Source organism: Bombina bombina, chromosome 5 (assembly GCF_027579735.1).
Source record: "Bombina bombina isolate aBomBom1 chromosome 5, aBomBom1.pri, whole genome shotgun sequence".
Lineage (NCBI taxonomy): Eukaryota > Metazoa > Chordata > Amphibia > Anura > Bombinatoridae > Bombina > Bombina bombina.
This window is the reverse complement of record NC_069503.1, coordinates 783,864,103-783,881,078: the sequence shown is the minus strand read 5'-3', so window position 1 is coordinate 783,881,078 and position 16,976 is coordinate 783,864,103. Positions and strand designations below refer to the sequence as shown.

General features: G+C 42.0%; 1 protein-coding gene across 1 annotated transcript in view; it reads right to left on the bottom strand.

Moving 5' to 3' along the window:
• RTTN (rotatin) overlaps nucleotides 1-16,976 on the bottom strand; it is a 1,186,344-nt gene that overhangs the window by 219,664 nt on the left and 949,704 nt on the right. The window contains exon 41 of the mRNA XM_053714873.1: nucleotides 13,318-13,514. Coding sequence (XP_053570848.1) covers nucleotides 13,318-13,514 — 197 coding nt within the window. The remainder of the gene's footprint in view (nucleotides 1-13,317; nucleotides 13,515-16,976) is intronic.

The following is a 16,976-nucleotide window of genomic DNA, read 5'->3' as shown; positions in this document are numbered from 1 at the left end:
GAAAAAGTGGCGAAAAAGTGGCGAAATAATAATAAAAAAATCCTGACAATAAACAATAGGTTGTCCTGCAACTTCGTTGCTGGCCACCTAATGTAAGGACTCACCTTTTTGTTCTTGTTGCACTATACCTTTAAGGAAGATCACCTCCTCCTTATAAAACATAATTTATGCTTACCTGATACATTTATTTCTCTTGTGGTGTATCCAGTCCACGGATCATCCATTACTTGTGGGATATTCTCCTTCCCAACAGGAAGTTGCAAGAGGATTACCCACAGCAGAGCTGCTATATAGCTCCTTCCCTAACTGCCATATCCAGTCATTCGACCGAAAACAAGCAGAGAAAGGAGAAACCATAGGGTGCAGTGGTGACTGTAGTTTAAAATCAAAAAATACCTGCCTTAAAATGACAGGGCGGGCCGTGGACTGGATACACCACAAGAGAAATAAATTTATCATCAGGTAAGCATAAATTATGTTTTCTCTTGTAAGGTGTATCCAGTCCACGGATCATCCATTACTTGTGGGATACCAATACCAAAGCTAAAGTACACGGATGAAGGGAGGGACAAGGCAGGTACTTAAACGGAAGGTACCACTGCCTGTAAAACCTTTCTCCCAAAAATAGCCTCCGAAGAAGCAAAAGTATCAAATTTGTAGAATTTTGAAAAAGTTTGAAGCGAAGATCAAGTCGCCGCCTTGCAAATCTTTTCCACAGAAGCCTCATTTTTAAAGGCCCATGTGGAAGCCACAGCTCTAGTAGAATGAGCTGTAATCCTTTCTGGAGGATGCTGGCCAGCAGTCTCATAGGCTAAGCGGATTATGCTTCTTAGCCAAAAAGAAAGAGAGGTTGCCGAAGCCTTTTGACCTCTCCTCTGTCCAGAGTAGACAACAAACAAAGCAGATGTTTGACGAAAATCTTTAGTAGCTTGTAAGTAAAACTTTAAAGCACGAACCACGTCCAGATTGTGTAATAGACGTTCCTTCTTTGAAGAAGGATTAGGACACAAAGACGGAACAACAATCTCTTGATTGATATTCTTATTAGATACCACCTTAGGTAAAAACCCAGGTTTGGTACGCAGAACTACCTTATCTGCATGGAAGATCAGATAAGGAGAATCACATTGTAAGGCAGATAACTCGGAACTCTACAAGCCGAGGAATAGCTACCAAAAAAAGAACTTTCCAAGATAAAAGTTTGATATCTATGGAATGAAGAGGTTCAAACGGAACCCCCTGAAGAACGTTAAGAACCAAATTTAAGCTCCAAGGTGGAGCAACAGGTTTAAACACAGGCTTGATTCTAACTAAAGCCTGACAAAATGCCTGAACGTCTGGGACATCCGCCAGACGCTTGTGCAAAAGAATAGATAGTGCAGAAATCTGTCCCTTTAAGGAACTAGCTGACAATCCTTTCTCCAATCCTTCTTGGAGAAAAGATAATATCCTGGGAATCCTGACCTTACTCCATGAGTAGCCCTTGGATTCACACCAATAAAGATATTTACACCATATCTTATGATTTTCCTGGTGACAGGCTTTCGTGCCTGAATTAAGGTATCAATGACTGACTCGGAGAAACCACGCTTTGATAAAATCAAGCGTTCAATCTCCAGGCAGTCAGCCTCAGAGAAATTAGATTTGGATGATTGAAAGGACCTTGAAGTAGAAGGTCCTGTCTCAGCGGCAGAGTCCATGGTGGAAAGGATGACATGTCCACCAGATCTGCATACCAAGTCCTGCGTGGCCACGCAGGCGCTATCAAGATCACCGATGCTCTCTCCTGCTTGATTTTGGCAATCAGACGAGGGAGCAGAGGAAACGGTGGAAACACATAAGCCAGGTTGAAGGACCGAGGCGCTGCTAGAGCATATATCAGCGTTGCCTTGGGGTCCCTGGACCTAGATCTGTAACAAGGAAACTTGGCGTTCAGGCGAGACGCCATGAGATCCAGTTCTGGTTTGCCCCAACGATGAACCAATTGTGCAAACACCTCCGGATGGAGTTCCCACTCCCCCGGATGAAAAGTCTGTCGACTGAGAAAATCCGCCTCCCAGTTCTCTACACCTGGGATATGGATAGCTGTTAGGTGGCAAGAGTGAATCTCCGCCCAGCGAATTATCTTTGAGACTTCAAACATCGCTAGGGAACTCCTTGTTCCCCCTTGATGGTTGATGTAAGCTACAGTCGTGATGTTGTCCGACTGAAATCTGATGAACCTTATTGTCGCTAGCTGAGGCCAAGCCTGAAGAGCATTGAATATCGTTCTTAGTTCCAGAATGTTTATTGGAAGGAGTGACTCCTCCTGAGTCCATGATCCCTGAGCCTTCAGGGAGTTCCAGACTGCACCCCAACCTAGAAGGCTTTCATCTGTCGTTACAATTGTCCAATCTGGCCTGCGAAAGGTCATACCCTTTGGACAGATGGACCCGAGATAGCCACCAGAGAAGAGAATCCCTGGTCTCTTGATCCAGATTTAGTAGAGGGGACAAATCTGTGTAATCCCCATTCCACTGACTGAGCATGCAGAGTTGCAGCGGTCTGAGATGTAGGCGTGCAAACGGCACTATGTCCATTGCCGCTACCATTAAGCCGATTACTTCGATGCACTGAGCCACCGAAGGGCGAGGAATGGAATAAAGAACACGGTAGGAATTTAGAAGTTTTGATAACCTGGACTCCGTCAGGTAAATTTTCATTTCTACAGAATCTATCAGAGTCCCTAGGAAGGAAACTCTTGTGAGGGGGGGTAGAGAACTCTTTTCCTCGTTCACCTTACACCCATGCAACCTCAGAAATGCCAACACTATGTCCGTATGAGACTTGGCAATTTGGAAGTTTGACGCCTGAATCAGGATGTCGTCTAAATAAGGGGCCACTGCTATGCCCCGCAGCCTTAGGACCGCCAGAAGCGACCCCAGAACCTTCGTAAAAATTCTTGGGGCTGTAGCTAATCCAAAGGGAAGAGCTACAAACTGGTAATGCCTGTCTAGGAAGGCCAACCTGAGAAACCGATGATGATCTTTGTGTATCGGAATGTGAAGATAAGCATCCTTTAAATCCACTGTAGTCATGTATTGACCCTCCTGGATCATAGGTAGGATGGTACGAATAGTCTCCATCTTGAATAATGGAACTCTGAGGAATTTGTTTAAGATCTTTAGATCCAAAATTGGTCTGAAGGTTCCCTCTTTTTTGGGAACCACAAACAGGTTTGAGTAAAATCCCTGTCCCTGTTCCTCCTTTGGAACTGGATGGATCGCTCCCATAACTAGGAGGTCTTGTACACAGTGTAAGAATGCCTCTATCTTTATCTGGTTTGCAGATTATTGTGAAAGGTGAAATCTCCCTTTTGGGGGGGGAAGCCTTGAAGTCCAGAAGATATCCCTGGGATATAATTTACAATGCCCAGGGATCCTGGACATCTCTTGCCCACGCCTGGGCGAAGAGCGAAAGTCTGCCCCCTACTAGATCCGTTACCGGATAGGGGGCCGTTCCTTCATGCTGTCTTAGAGGCAGCAGCAGGCTTTTTGGCCTGCTTACCTTTGTTCCAGGCCTGGTTAGTTCTCCAGATCGTCTTGGACTGAGCAAAAGTTCCCTCTTGTTTTGCATTAGAGGAAGTTGATGCCGCACTTGCCTTGAAGTTTCAAAAGGCACGAAAATTAGGCTGTTTGGCCCTTGATTTGGCCCTATCCTGAGGAAGGGCATTACCTTTTCCTCCAGTGATATCAGCAATAATCTCCTTCAAACCAGGCCCGAATAGGGTCTGCCCCTTGAAGGTAATGTTAAGCAGCTTAGACTTTGAAGTAACGTCAGCTGACCTTGATTTAAGCCATAGCGCTCTGCGCGCCTGGATAGCAAAACCAGAATTCTTAGCCGTTAGTTTAGTCAAATGAACAATGGCATCAGAAACAAAAGAATTGGCTAGCTTAAGTGCTCTAAGCTTGTCAAGTATGTCATCCAATGGAGTCGCTACCTGTAAAGCCTCTTCCAGAGACTCAAACCAGAACGCTGCAGCATCAGTGACAGGAGCAATGCATGCAAGGGGCTGTAGGATAAAACCTTGTTGAATAAACATTTTCTTAAGGTAACCCTCTAAATTTTTATCCATTGGGTCTAAGAAAGCACAATTGTCCTCGACAGGGATAGTAGTACGCTTTGCTAGAGTAGAAACTGCTCCCTCCACCTTAGGAACTGTCGGCCATAAGTCCCGTGTGGTGGCGTCTATTGGAAACATTTTTCTAAAAATAGGAGGGGGAGAGAACGGCACACCTGGTCTATCCCATTCCTTAGTAATAATTTCTGTAAACCTTTTAGGTATTGGAAAAACATCAGTGCACACCGGCACTGCATAGTATTTATCCAGTCTACACAATTTCTCTGGCACTGCAATTGTATCAGTCATTCAGAGCAGCTAAAACCTCCCTGAGTAACACGTGGAGGTGTTCAAGCTTAAGTTTAAATGTAGAAATATCAGAATCAGGTTGCATCATCTTCCCTGAGTCAGAAATATCACCCACAGAAAGAAGCTCTCCTTCTTCAGCTTCTGCATATTGTGAGGCAGTATCAGACATAGTTCTTAAAGCGTCAGTATGCTCTGTATTTCGTCTAACTCCAGAGCTATCTCGCTTTCCTCTAAATTCAGGTAGTCTGGCTAATACCGCTGACAGTGTATTATCCATGACTGCCGCCATGTCTTGTAAAGTAAACGCTATGGGCGCCCTAGATGTACTTGGCGCCATTTGAGCGTGAGTCCCTTGAGCGTGAGTCAAAGGATCTGACATGTGGGGAGAGTTAGTCGGCATAACTTCCCCCTCGTCAGATTCCTCTGGTGATAAATTTTTTAAAGACAGAATATGATCTTTATTGCTTAAAGTGAAATCAGTACATTTTGTACACATTCTAAGAGGGGGTTCCACCATGGCTTTTAAACATAATGAACAAGGAGTTTCCTCTATGTCAGACATGTTTGTACAGACTAGCAATGAGACTAGCAAGCTTGGAAAACACTTTAAATCAAGGTAACAAGCAAATATAAAAAACTGTACTGTGCCTTTAAAAGAAACAAATTTTGTCAGAATTTGAAAAACAGTGAAAAAAGGCAGTAAATCAAACAAAATTTTTACAGTTTGTATAATAAGCTAACAGAGCATTGCACCCACTTGCAAATGGATGATTAACCCCTTAGTTCAAAAAAACGGATCAAAAAAATGATATAAACGTTTTTAAAAGTCACAACAACTGCCACAGCCTTGCTGTGGGCCTACCTTCCCCAACAAACGATTTTGGAAAGCCTAAGAGCCCTTTAGAGATGTCCTATAGCATTCAGGGGACTCCTGGAGGAAGCTGGATGTCTCAGTCTGTAAAAGTTACTGTGCAAAAAAGCAGTAAATTAGGCCCCTCCCACTCATAGTAACACAGTGGAAAGCCTCAGGAAACTGTTTCTAGGCAAATTTAAGCCAGCCATGTGGAAAAAACTAGGCCCCAATAAAGTTTTATCACCAAAGTATATATAAAAACGTTTAAACATGCCAGCAAACGTTTTATATTGTAAATATAAAAGAGTATTACCTCAGAAAGTAAGCATGATACCAGTCGCTATTAAATCACTGTATTCAGGCTTACCTTACACAAATTTGGTATCTGCAGCATTTTCTAGCATTCACATCTTTTAGAAAAAATATTAACTGCACATACCTCATAGCAGGATAACCTGCACGCCATTCCCCCGCTGAAGTTACCTCTCTCTTCAGTCATGTGTAAGAACAGCAATGGATCTTAGTTACAACCTGCTAAGATCATAGAAATCACACAAAATAGTACAACTCCGGTACCATTTAAAAATAACAAACTTTTGATTGAAGCAAGATAACAGCTACATTTCACCACTTTCCTCTTACTACCTCCATGCTTGTTGAGAGTTGCAAGAGAATGACTGGATATGGCAGTTAGGGGAGGAGCTATATAGCAGCTCTGCTGTGGGTGATCCTCTTGCAACTTCCTGTTGGGAAGGAGAATATCCCACAAGTAATGGATGATCCGTGGACTGGATACACCTTACAAGAGAAAAGGTCACATCCTGCCTTACTCGTTGCTGGATTATTGAAGTTACTCTGATAACCTCAGCCACTTCCTACTTCGTGAGGATTTCCAAGACTCCAGACTAGGACTCTAAATTCTGCAAGTATCTTGCAAGGATCATTTAATTTGACTACTCTCCAAGTTTCTTCTTCTAAGTACACAGAGCCGGTTCTTGAGTGCTGACACCTACGTCATCAGCTACGGCCATCAGCTTGCTACAGCGCCTCTCTCAACACACAGACGCCGGGGAAACTCCGGTAAGCTGTACAAGGAGGATCTCGTTGTTACTTCACTCATCTGACAAGTAGATGAGTTAGCAGGGGTACGCTCTCTCAAGGACTTGAGGTACGAACTTAATATCCTTTAATATTAAAGCCGTAATTTATCCTTCTGTTTTCTTCGCACACCAGATTACACGTGATAAGTTATATGGCTATATCAAGTCACATATGTAACTAGGGAAGTTCCCTTAAGCGTAGTTACTTCTGTGACACAAAAACTAATTATTAAGCTGTGAATTAATACCAGTATTATCAAGTAAGCAACACTACTTATCTTTTGTTGTATTGTTCTTTACACCTAACTAGTCTACCTAGTTAAAATAAATACAAACTTACCTGTGAAATAAAAATAAAACCTAAGATACATACAATATAACTATTTAGCTTGTTGCAATGTGGGGGGCTGGTGGTTTAGGGGTTAATAAATGTAATATAGTGGCGGCAATATCGGAAGCGGCAGATTAGGGATTTATAACTGTAGGCAGGCGTCAGCAATGTTGGGGGCAGCAGATTAGGGGTGTTTAGACGTAGGGTTTATGTTAGAGTGTTAGGTTTAAAACAGAATTTATGTTTACCTGATAAATTACTTTCTCCAACGGTGTGTCCGGTCCACGGCGTCATCCTTACTTGTGGGATATTCTCTTCCCCAACAGGAAATGGCAAAGAGCCCAGCAAAGCTGGTCACATGATCCCTCCTAGGCTCCGCCTACCCCAGTCATTCGACCGACGTTAAGGAGGAATATTTGCATAGGAGAAACCATATGATACCGTGGTGACTGTAGTTAAAGAAAATAAATTATCAGACCTGATTAAAAAACCAGGGCGGGCCGTGGACCGGACACACCGTTGGAGAAAGTAATTTATCAGGTAAACATAAATTCTGTTTTCTCCAACATAGGTGTGTCCGGTCCACGGCGTCATCCTTACTTGTGGGAACCAATACCAAAGCTTTAGGACACGGATGATGGGAGGGAGCAAATCAGGTCACCTAGATGGAAGGCACCACGGCTTGCAAAACCTTTCTCCCAAAAATAGCCTCAGAAGAAGCAAAAGTATCAAACTTGTAAAATTTGGTAAAAGTGTGCAGTGAAGACCAAGTCGCTGCCCTACATATCTGATCAACAGAAGCCTCGTTCTTGAAGGCCCATGTGGAAGCCACAGCCCTAGTGGAATGAGCTGTGATTCTTTTGGGAGGCTGCCGTCCGGCAGTCTCGTAAGCCAATCTGATGATGCTTTTAATCCAAAAAGAGAGAGAGGTAGAAGTTGCTTTTTGACCTCTCCTTTTACCGGAATAAACAACAAACAAGGAAGAAGTTTGTCTAAAATCCTTTGTAGCATCTAAATAGAATTTTAGAGCGCGAACAACATCCAAATTGTGCAACAAACGTTCCTTCTTCGAAACTGGTTTCGGACACAGAGAAGGTACGATAATCTCCTGGTTAATGTTTTTGTTAGAAACAACTTTTGGAAGAAAACCAGGTTTAGTACGTAAAACCACCTTATCTGCATGGAACACCAGATAAGGAGGAGAACACTGCAGAGCAGATAATTCTGAAACTCTTCTAGCAGAAGAAATTGCAACCAAAAACAAAACTTTCCAAGATAATAACTTAATATCAACGGAATGTAAGGGTTCAAACGGAACCCCCTGAAGAACTGAAAGAACTAAGTTGAGACTCCAAGGAGGAGTCAAAGGTTTGTAAACAGGCTTGATTCTAACCAGAGCCTGAACAAAGGCTTGAACATCTGGCACAGCTGCCAGCTTTTTGTGAAGTAACACAGACAAGGCAGAAATCTGTCCCTTCAGGGAACTTGCAGATAATCCTTTTTCCAATCCTTCTTGAAGGAAGGATAGAATCTTAGGAATCTTAACCTTGTCCCAAGGGAATCCTTTAGATTCACACCAACAGATATATTTTTTCCAAATTTTGTGGTAAATCTTTCTAGTTACAGGCTTTCTGGCCTGAACAAGAGTATCGATAACAGAATCTGAGAACCCTCGCTTCGATAAGATCAAGCGTTCAATCTCCAGGCAGTCAGCTGGAGTGAGACCAGATTCGGATGTTCGAACGGACCTTGAACAAGAAGGTCTCGTCTCAAAGGTAGCTTCCATGGTGGAGCCGATGACATATTCACCAGATCTGCATACCAAGTCCTGCGTGGCCACGCAGGAGCTATCAAGATCACCGACGCCCTTTCCTGATTGATCCTGGCTACCAGCCTGGGGATGAGAGGAAACGGCGGGAATACATAAGCTAGTTTGAAGGTCCAAGGTGCTACTAGTGCATCCACTAGAGCCGCCTTGGGATCCCTGGATCTGGACCCGTAGCAAGGAACTTTGAAGTTCTGACGAGAGGCCATCAGATCCATGTCTGGAATGCCCCACAGTTGAGTGACTTGGGCAAAGATTTCCGGATGGAGTTCCCACTCCCCCCCGGATGCAATGTCTGACGACTCAGAAAATCCGCTTCCCAATTTTCCACTCCTGGGATGTGGATAGCAGACAGGTGGCAGGAGTGAGACTCCGCCCATAGAATGATTTTGGTCACTTCTTCCATCGCCAGGGAACTCCTCGTTCCCCCCTGATGGTTGATGTACGCAACAGTTGTCATGTTGTCTGATTGAAACCGTATGAACTTGGCCCTCGCTAGCTGAGGCCAAGCCTTGAGAGCATTGAATATCGCTCTCAGTTCCAGAATATTTATCGGTAGAAGAGATTCTTCCCGAGACCAAAGACCCTGAGCTTTCAGGGATCCCCAGACCGCGCCCCAGCCCATCAGACTGGCGTCGGTCGTGACAATGACCCACTCTGGTCTGCGGAAGGTCATCCCTTGTGACAGGTTGTCCAGGGACAGCCACCAACGGAGTGAGTCTCTGGTCCTCTGATTTACTTGTATCCTCGGAGACAAGTTTGTATAGTCCCCATTCCACTGACTGAGCATGCACAGTTGTAATGGTCTTAGATGAATGCGCGCAAAAAGAACTATGTCCATTGCCGCTACCATCAAACCTATCACTTCCATGCACTGCGCTATGGAAGGAAGAGGAACGGAATGAAGTATCCGACAAGAGTCTAGAAGTTTTGTTTTTCTGGCCTCTGTCAGAAAAATCCTCATTTCTAAAGAGTCTATTATTGTTCCCAAGAAGGGAACCCTTGTTGACGGAGATAGAGAACTCTTTTCCACGTTCACTTTCCATCCGTGAGATCTGAGAAAGGCCAGGACGATGTCCGTGTGAGCCTTTGCTTGAGGAAGGGACGACGCTTGAATCAGAATGTCGTCCAAGTAAGGTACTACAGCAATGCCCCTTGGTCTTAGCACAGCTAGAAGGGACCCTAGTACCTTTGTGAAAATCCTTGGAGCAGTGGCTAATCCGAAAGGAAGCGCCACAAACTGGTAATGCTTGTCCAGGAATGCGAACCTTAGGAACCGATGATGTTCCTTGTGGATAGGAATATGTAGATACGCATCCTTTAAATCCACCGTGGTCATGAATTGACCTTCCTGGATGGAAGGAAGAATTGTTCGAATGGTTTCCATTTTGAACGATGGAACCTTGAGAAACTTGTTTAAGATCTTGAGATCTAAGATTGGTCTGAACGTTCCCTCTTTTTTGGGAACTATGAACAGATTGGAGTAGAACCCCATCCCTTGTTCTCCTAATGGAACAGGATGAATCACTCCCATTTTTAACAGGTCTTCTACACAACGTAAGAATGCCTGTCTTTTTATGTGGTCTGAAGACAACTGAGACCTGTGAAACCTCCCCCTTGGGGGAAGCCCCTTGAATTCCAGAAGATAACCTTGGGAGACTATTTCTAGCGCCCAAGGATCCAGAACATCTCTTGCCCAAGCCTGAGCGTAGAGAGAGAGTCTGCCCCCCACCAGATCCGGTCCCGGATCGGGGGCCAACATTTCATGCTGTCTTGGTAGCAGTGGCAGGTTTTTTGGCCTGCTTTCCCTTGTTCCAGCCTTGCATTGGTCTCCAAGCTGGCTTGGCTTGAGAAGTATTACCCTCTTGCTTAGAGGACGTAGCACTTTGGGCTGGTCCGTTTCTACGAAAGGGACGAAAATTAGGTTTATTTTTGGCCTTGAAAGGCCGATCCTGAGGAAGGGCGTGGCCCTTACCCCCAGTGATATCAGAGATAATCTCTTTCAAGTCAGGGCCAAACAGCGTTTTCCCCTTGAAAGGAATGTTAAGTAGCTTGTTCTTGGAAGACGCATCAGCTGACCAAGATTTCAACCAAAGCGCTCTGCGCGCCACAATAGCAAACCCAGAATTCTTAGCCGCTAACCTAGCCAATTGCAAAGTGGCGTCTAGGGTGAAAGAATTAGCCAATTTGAGAGCATTGATTCTGTCCATAATCTCCTCATAAGGAGGAGAATCACTATCGACCGCCTTTACCAGCTCATCGAACCAGAAACACGCGGCTGTAGCGACAGGGACAATGCATGAAATTGGTTGTAGAAGGTAACCCTGCTGAACAAACATCTTTTTAAGTAAACCTTCTAATTTTTTATCCATAGGATCTTTGAAAGCACAACTATCTTCTATGGGTATAGTGGTGCGTTTGTTTAAAGTGGAAACCGCTCCCTCGACCTTGGGGACTGTCTGCCATAAGTCCTTTCTGGGGTCGACCATGGGAAACAATTTTTTAAATATGGGGGGAGGGACGAAAGGAATACCGGGCCTTTCCCATTCTTTATTTACAATGTCCGCCACCCGCTTGGGTATAGGAAAAGCTTCTGGGAGCCCCGGGACCTCTAGGAACTTGTCCATTTTACATAGTTTCTCTGGGATGACCAACTTGTCACAATCATCCAGAGTGGATAATACCTCCTTAAGCAGAATGCGGAGATGTTCCAACTTAAATTTAAACGTAATCACATCAGGTTCAGCTTGTTGAGAAATGTTCCCTGAATCAGTAATTTCTCCCTCAGACAAAACCTCCCTGGCCCCATCAGACTGGTTTAGGGGCCCTTCAGAACCATTATTATCAGCGTCGTCATGCTCTTCAGTATCTAAAACAGAGCAGTCGCGCTTACGCTGATAAGTGTGCATTTTGGCTAAAATGTTTTTGACAGAATTATCCATTACAGCCGTTAATTGTTGCATAGTAAGGAGTATTGGCGCGCTAGATGTACTAGGGTCCTCCTGAGTGGGCAAGACTCGTGTAGACGAAGGAGGGAATGATGCAGTACCATGCTTACTCCCCTCACTTGAGGAATCATCTTGGGCATCATTGTCATTGTCACATAAATCACATTTAATTAAATGAGAAGGAACTCTGGCTTCCCCACATTCAGAACACAGTCTATCTGGTAGTTCAGACATGTTAAACAGGCATAAACTTGATAACAAAGTACAAAAAACGTTTTAAAATAAAACCGTTACTGTCACTTTAAATTTTAAACTGAACACACTTTATTACTGCAATTGCGAAAAAATATGAAGGAATTGTTCAAAATTTACCAAAATTTCACCACAGTGTCTTAAAGCCTTAAAAGTATTGCACACCAAATTTGGAAGCTTTAACCCTTAAAATAACGGAACCGGAGCCGTTTTTAACTTTAACCCCTTTACAGTCCCTGGTATCTGCTTTGCTGAGACCCAACCAAGCCCAAAGGGGAATACGATACCAAATGACGCCTTCAGACAGTCTTTTCTATGTATCAGAGCTCCTCACACATGCGACTGCATGTCATGCCTCTCAAAAACAAGTGCGCAACACCGGCGCGAAAATGAGGCTCTGCCTATGATTTGGGAAAGCCCCTAAAGAATAAGGTGTCTAAAACAGTGCCTGCCAATATAATCTTATCAAAATACCCAGATTAAATGATTCCTCAAGGCTAAATATGTGTTAATAATGAATCGATTTAGCCCAGAAAAAGTCTACAGTCTTAATAAGCCCTTGTGAAGCCCTTATTTACTATCTTAATAAACATGGCTTACCGGATCCCATAGGGAAAATGACAGCTTCCAGCATTACATCGTCTTGTTAGAATGTGTCATACCTCAAGCAGCAAGAGACTGCTCACTGTTCCCCCAACTGAAGTTAATTCCTCTCAACAGTCCTGTGTGGAACAGCCATGGATTTTAGTAACGGTTGCTAAAATCATTTTCCTCATACAAACAGAAATCTTCATCTCTTTTCTGTTTCTGAGTAAATAGTACATACCAGCACTATTTTAAAATAACAAACTCTTGATTGAATAATAAAAACTACAGTTAAACACTAAAAAACTCTAAGCCATCTCCGTGGAGATGTTGCCTGTACAACGGCAAAGAGAATGACTGGGGTAGGCGGAGCCTAGGAGGGATCATGTGACCAGCTTTGCTGGGCTCTTTGCCATTTCCTGTTGGGGAAGAGAATATCCCACAAGTAAGGATGACGCCGTGGACCGGACACACCTATGTTGGAGAAACAGTATTTTTATTTCGCCATAGACATCAATGGGGCTGCGTTACGGAACTTTTGTTTCCGCGATCGCAGGTGTTAGTTGTTTTTTTGCCAGCTCTCCCCATTGATGTCTATGGGGAAAGCGTGCATGAGCATGTCTCAGCAGTGCTCTGATTGTGTGCGGTATGGAGCTCAACGCAACCATATTGCACGCAAAAGGCGTATGTTTGAAAACTTGTAATAGCAGCAATTAAAATAGGAAATAGGAAATTAAATAACGTAACTTTTGTTGTGTTCGTTAATTTCTCTATAGCGCTCAAAACTCGATTAGGTGATTATTATTAAGAGAGCGCCAGATTCCCTTTTACCTGCATGATCATTGTCATAGTAAATATATTCAACCCATTAACACAGCTCAAATCTAAGGAAATGACTGGTGGTTTTAACACTTGCTCCAAACTAAGTAAAAACTGAATAAACAGATCTAATATACTTTATTATTTTATCTTTTAAATGTTATTAGTGGGGTTTTTTACTACTTTTTCTACTTACCTGCAGTATTAATTTACAGAGTTTATTTCCTATACTTAATTTTCCATCTAAAAAAGAAAGCAATGAAGTCTGTTGGCTGGTATTTTGCTTCTGAAGCTGTTTTCCTTCTTCGGCAAACAGAACTGACAGAAAATGCATGCAGGCTATATACAGTGCTGGCTGGCTAGTAGCTTGGCTTAAACACTCGGTCACTGTATCTAGAAGTAAAAAAAAAAAAAAAAGACTGTAATCATATAATCAAGAAATTATATAAATCCACAGATGAGGTAATATAAACAGCACATTTCTAAATGTGTCAATTTTATCTAAGAAAGAATCATTTATCTGCAGACAATGGTATAGTGGTTACTCCACCATGTGTTGAATACCATATGATTAGCACATAGTTACAAGAGCAAAAAGAAATTCTACATCCAAAGGAGCATGCTGAGAGCATTCAATTGTCTACAGAAGACAAACAGTGAATTTATTTAACTTTTTCAAATATATTAATGATAAAATATAAACACAATCCAAACATATATTTATCAATCACAATTGTTTGTGGCAAAAATACTTAAAACGAAAACAAAAAACAACTCACTGTTATTGCATTTCTTCCTGTTTCTGCAGCTCTTTAAAAATCTGTTCTACTGTTTTAATAGCTTCAAGGGACATGCAACCCTATTTTTTTTGTTTAGATATGCTTTTCAACAAAGGATATCAAAAGAATGAAGCAAAATAGATAACTGGAAAGTTGTTTAAAATTGCATGATCTTTTTGAGTCACAGAAGAAAAAACTTGGGTTTCATGTCCCTTTAAAGGTGCCAGATACTGAAACTCTGCCTCTTTGTACTGGGGGCTGCCATCTTGGAGCTCAGGTATTCTCACAGCCTATCATTTGTCACAGCTGTATAATGTGGTGACAGGTTAGTGTGCATGATACATCAGGTGAGCATTACATTTTTTAAACATAGCAGACCTGGAAAACCTGTTTTATCTTCATCATCTCTCATCTATATTTCTCCACTGCCTCCTCTCTCCAATCTCTCTTTTTACCCCCTCCCTTCTCTCTCATGCCATAACTTTTCTTTTCACTCTTTCTCCTCTCTCATATCTCTTCACTCTTTCTTTTTTTCCCCCCTTCGCTCTTTCTTAACGCTTCTCCACTCTCACTTTTCCTCTCCTCTCTGTTTACCCTCTCAGATGTCTAAGCACTAATGGGGTCCCTTTAGTCCTTGAGGAATATCATATCCACATCATATATAATATCCCTTTAGATAATATTTGTAGCAGGCAACCCAACATTCACTCATTAACTTTAACTCACCACTAGCCAATGGCTAGTGGGATAGTGAAAATCTGGAGCCCTGAGCATATATATATATACAGTATATATATATATATATATATATATATATATATATATATATATATATATATATATATATATATATATATATATATATATATATTTACAGTAAACCAGTCCCTCCTTTATGTCTATGTAAAGGAACTTTCATCCCTTACTTAACTGGTTTTATGCAGTTTTTTTTATTTATTTAAAAGAACTGTCCACTTTATTTGGGCGGCAAATGGGGCAACTTTTTATCATTAACCAGAGGTCTGACCTTTAATTAATGGCAAAGTGAAAACGCAAGATCGGGGGAGCATTAACCTGCCACTTGTAATGGCTGGTTATTTAACATGCACCCATAAACAGACAAATTTGCCCCTTTACGGGCGCACAATAAAATAGCGCTCCACTTGTAATCTAGCCCAAAATCATTTATTTTGAGAATCCAGTCCATTACTGCTGGGAATTACTCTTCTCTACCACTAGGAGCAGATGAAGATCCCCAGACACCAAGAGCCCTATAAAACCCCTCCAACCTTACACATATCTCAGTCTAACGTATAGCCAAGCATAGTGAGGTAGGAAAATTAATTAAGAGCCATACAAGGAGCAGGGAAAAAAGATTTGCCAAAAATAAAATAACCATAGAAAAAATAGGGTGCCGTCTCTTGGACTATCAACTCCTTGAAAGAAATTAATTTATCAGGTAAGCATAAATTATGTTTTCTTCATACAGGTGGTGAGAGTCCACGATTCATTAATCCTGGGAACTAATACCCAAGTTGTGGATTCCACACATAATAACATAAAGGATTTAAAAACATAACTTTCCACTGAGAATTTAAATCCAAAACCCAAATAAAAAAATACTTGTTTAATGCACTTAAAAAATAAATTAAACAGGCAAATAATCAAACTAAGATAATTGCCTGCAGAACCTTCCTACCAAAGTCTGCTTCAGAAGAAGTAAAAACATCAAAAATTGTAGAATTTTGTAAAAAGTATGAAGACCAAGTAGCTGCCTTGCAAATCTGGTCAACTGAAGCCTCATTCTTGAAGGCCCAAGAAGTGGCAACTGACCTAATAGAATGACCAGTAATCCGATGTGGTGGAGGCTGACCTGCCTCCAAGTAAGCCTTGTGAATCAAAAGTTTAAACCAAGAAAAAGCAGAAACTTTCTGTCCTTTTCTAGTACCAGAAAAGTGAATGAACAAACTAGAAGTTTTTCTAAAGTCCTTAGAGGACTTGCCACCATGAAAGAAATTAATTTATCAGGGAAGTATAAATTATGTTTTCTTTCATATAGGTGCCGACAGTCCACAATCCGTTACATATGTTAACAAAAGGAAGAGCCTGCAAAACCTATTAACACTGGGTTAAAACTCCTAGAAGGAGAAATAAGCTTGATAACAGGTTTAATTTGGACCAGGGCCTGAACAAAACAAGTAATATCAGGAAGACTAACAATCTTCCAAGAAATAAAAAGAAATAGCAGATATCTGCTATGTCAGGTAATTGGCAGATAAATCCTTATCTAAACCATCCTGTAAAAACTTAAGAATCTGAGGGATTCTAAAAGAATGTCAGGAAAATTATGATCTATACATCATTGTAAGTTTTCCAAACTTTGTGATAAATTTTCCTAGAGACTAAAGATCCGGATGGAAAAAAGGGACCTTGAGACAAAAGGTCTGACCGCAGAGGAGGAGGTCAAGGCTGATAACTGGACATTTGAACCAGATCAGCATGCCAAATACTGTAACGCCACGCTGGGGCAATCAGAATTACAAATTACTTTTCTAGTCTTATCTTGAATATCACCCTGGAGAAAAGAACCAGAGGAGAAAACAGATAAGCAGTTGAAATGACCAAGGAACTAATAGAGCAACCACTACCATTGCTTAAGGATCCCTGAACTTCAAAAAGTAACTGGGAAGTTTAATGTTCAAACAAGAGAGGGCTTGTTATTCAGTAGTCACAAGAGACCCAGGGATCCAAAGTAGATTGAACTTGAAAATACAACCCCAAACAGAATAACTGTAAAGGGGTCACACCTACAAGGTGACTTGGAAGAAGGAATAGGTTTCTAGAACTGCTAGTTATGTTCCAAAATAAATCTGGCTTCTGTGAAAGGTTAGAAAACATAATTTATGCTTACCAGATAAATTCATTTCCTTCCGGATAGGGAGAGTCCACGGTTCATTCCTTACTGTTGGGAAATACAACACCTGGCCACCAGGAGGAGGCAAAGACACCCCAGCCAAAGGCTTAACTATCCTTCCCACTTCCTCATTACCCCAGTTCTTCTGTCGAGGGAACAAGG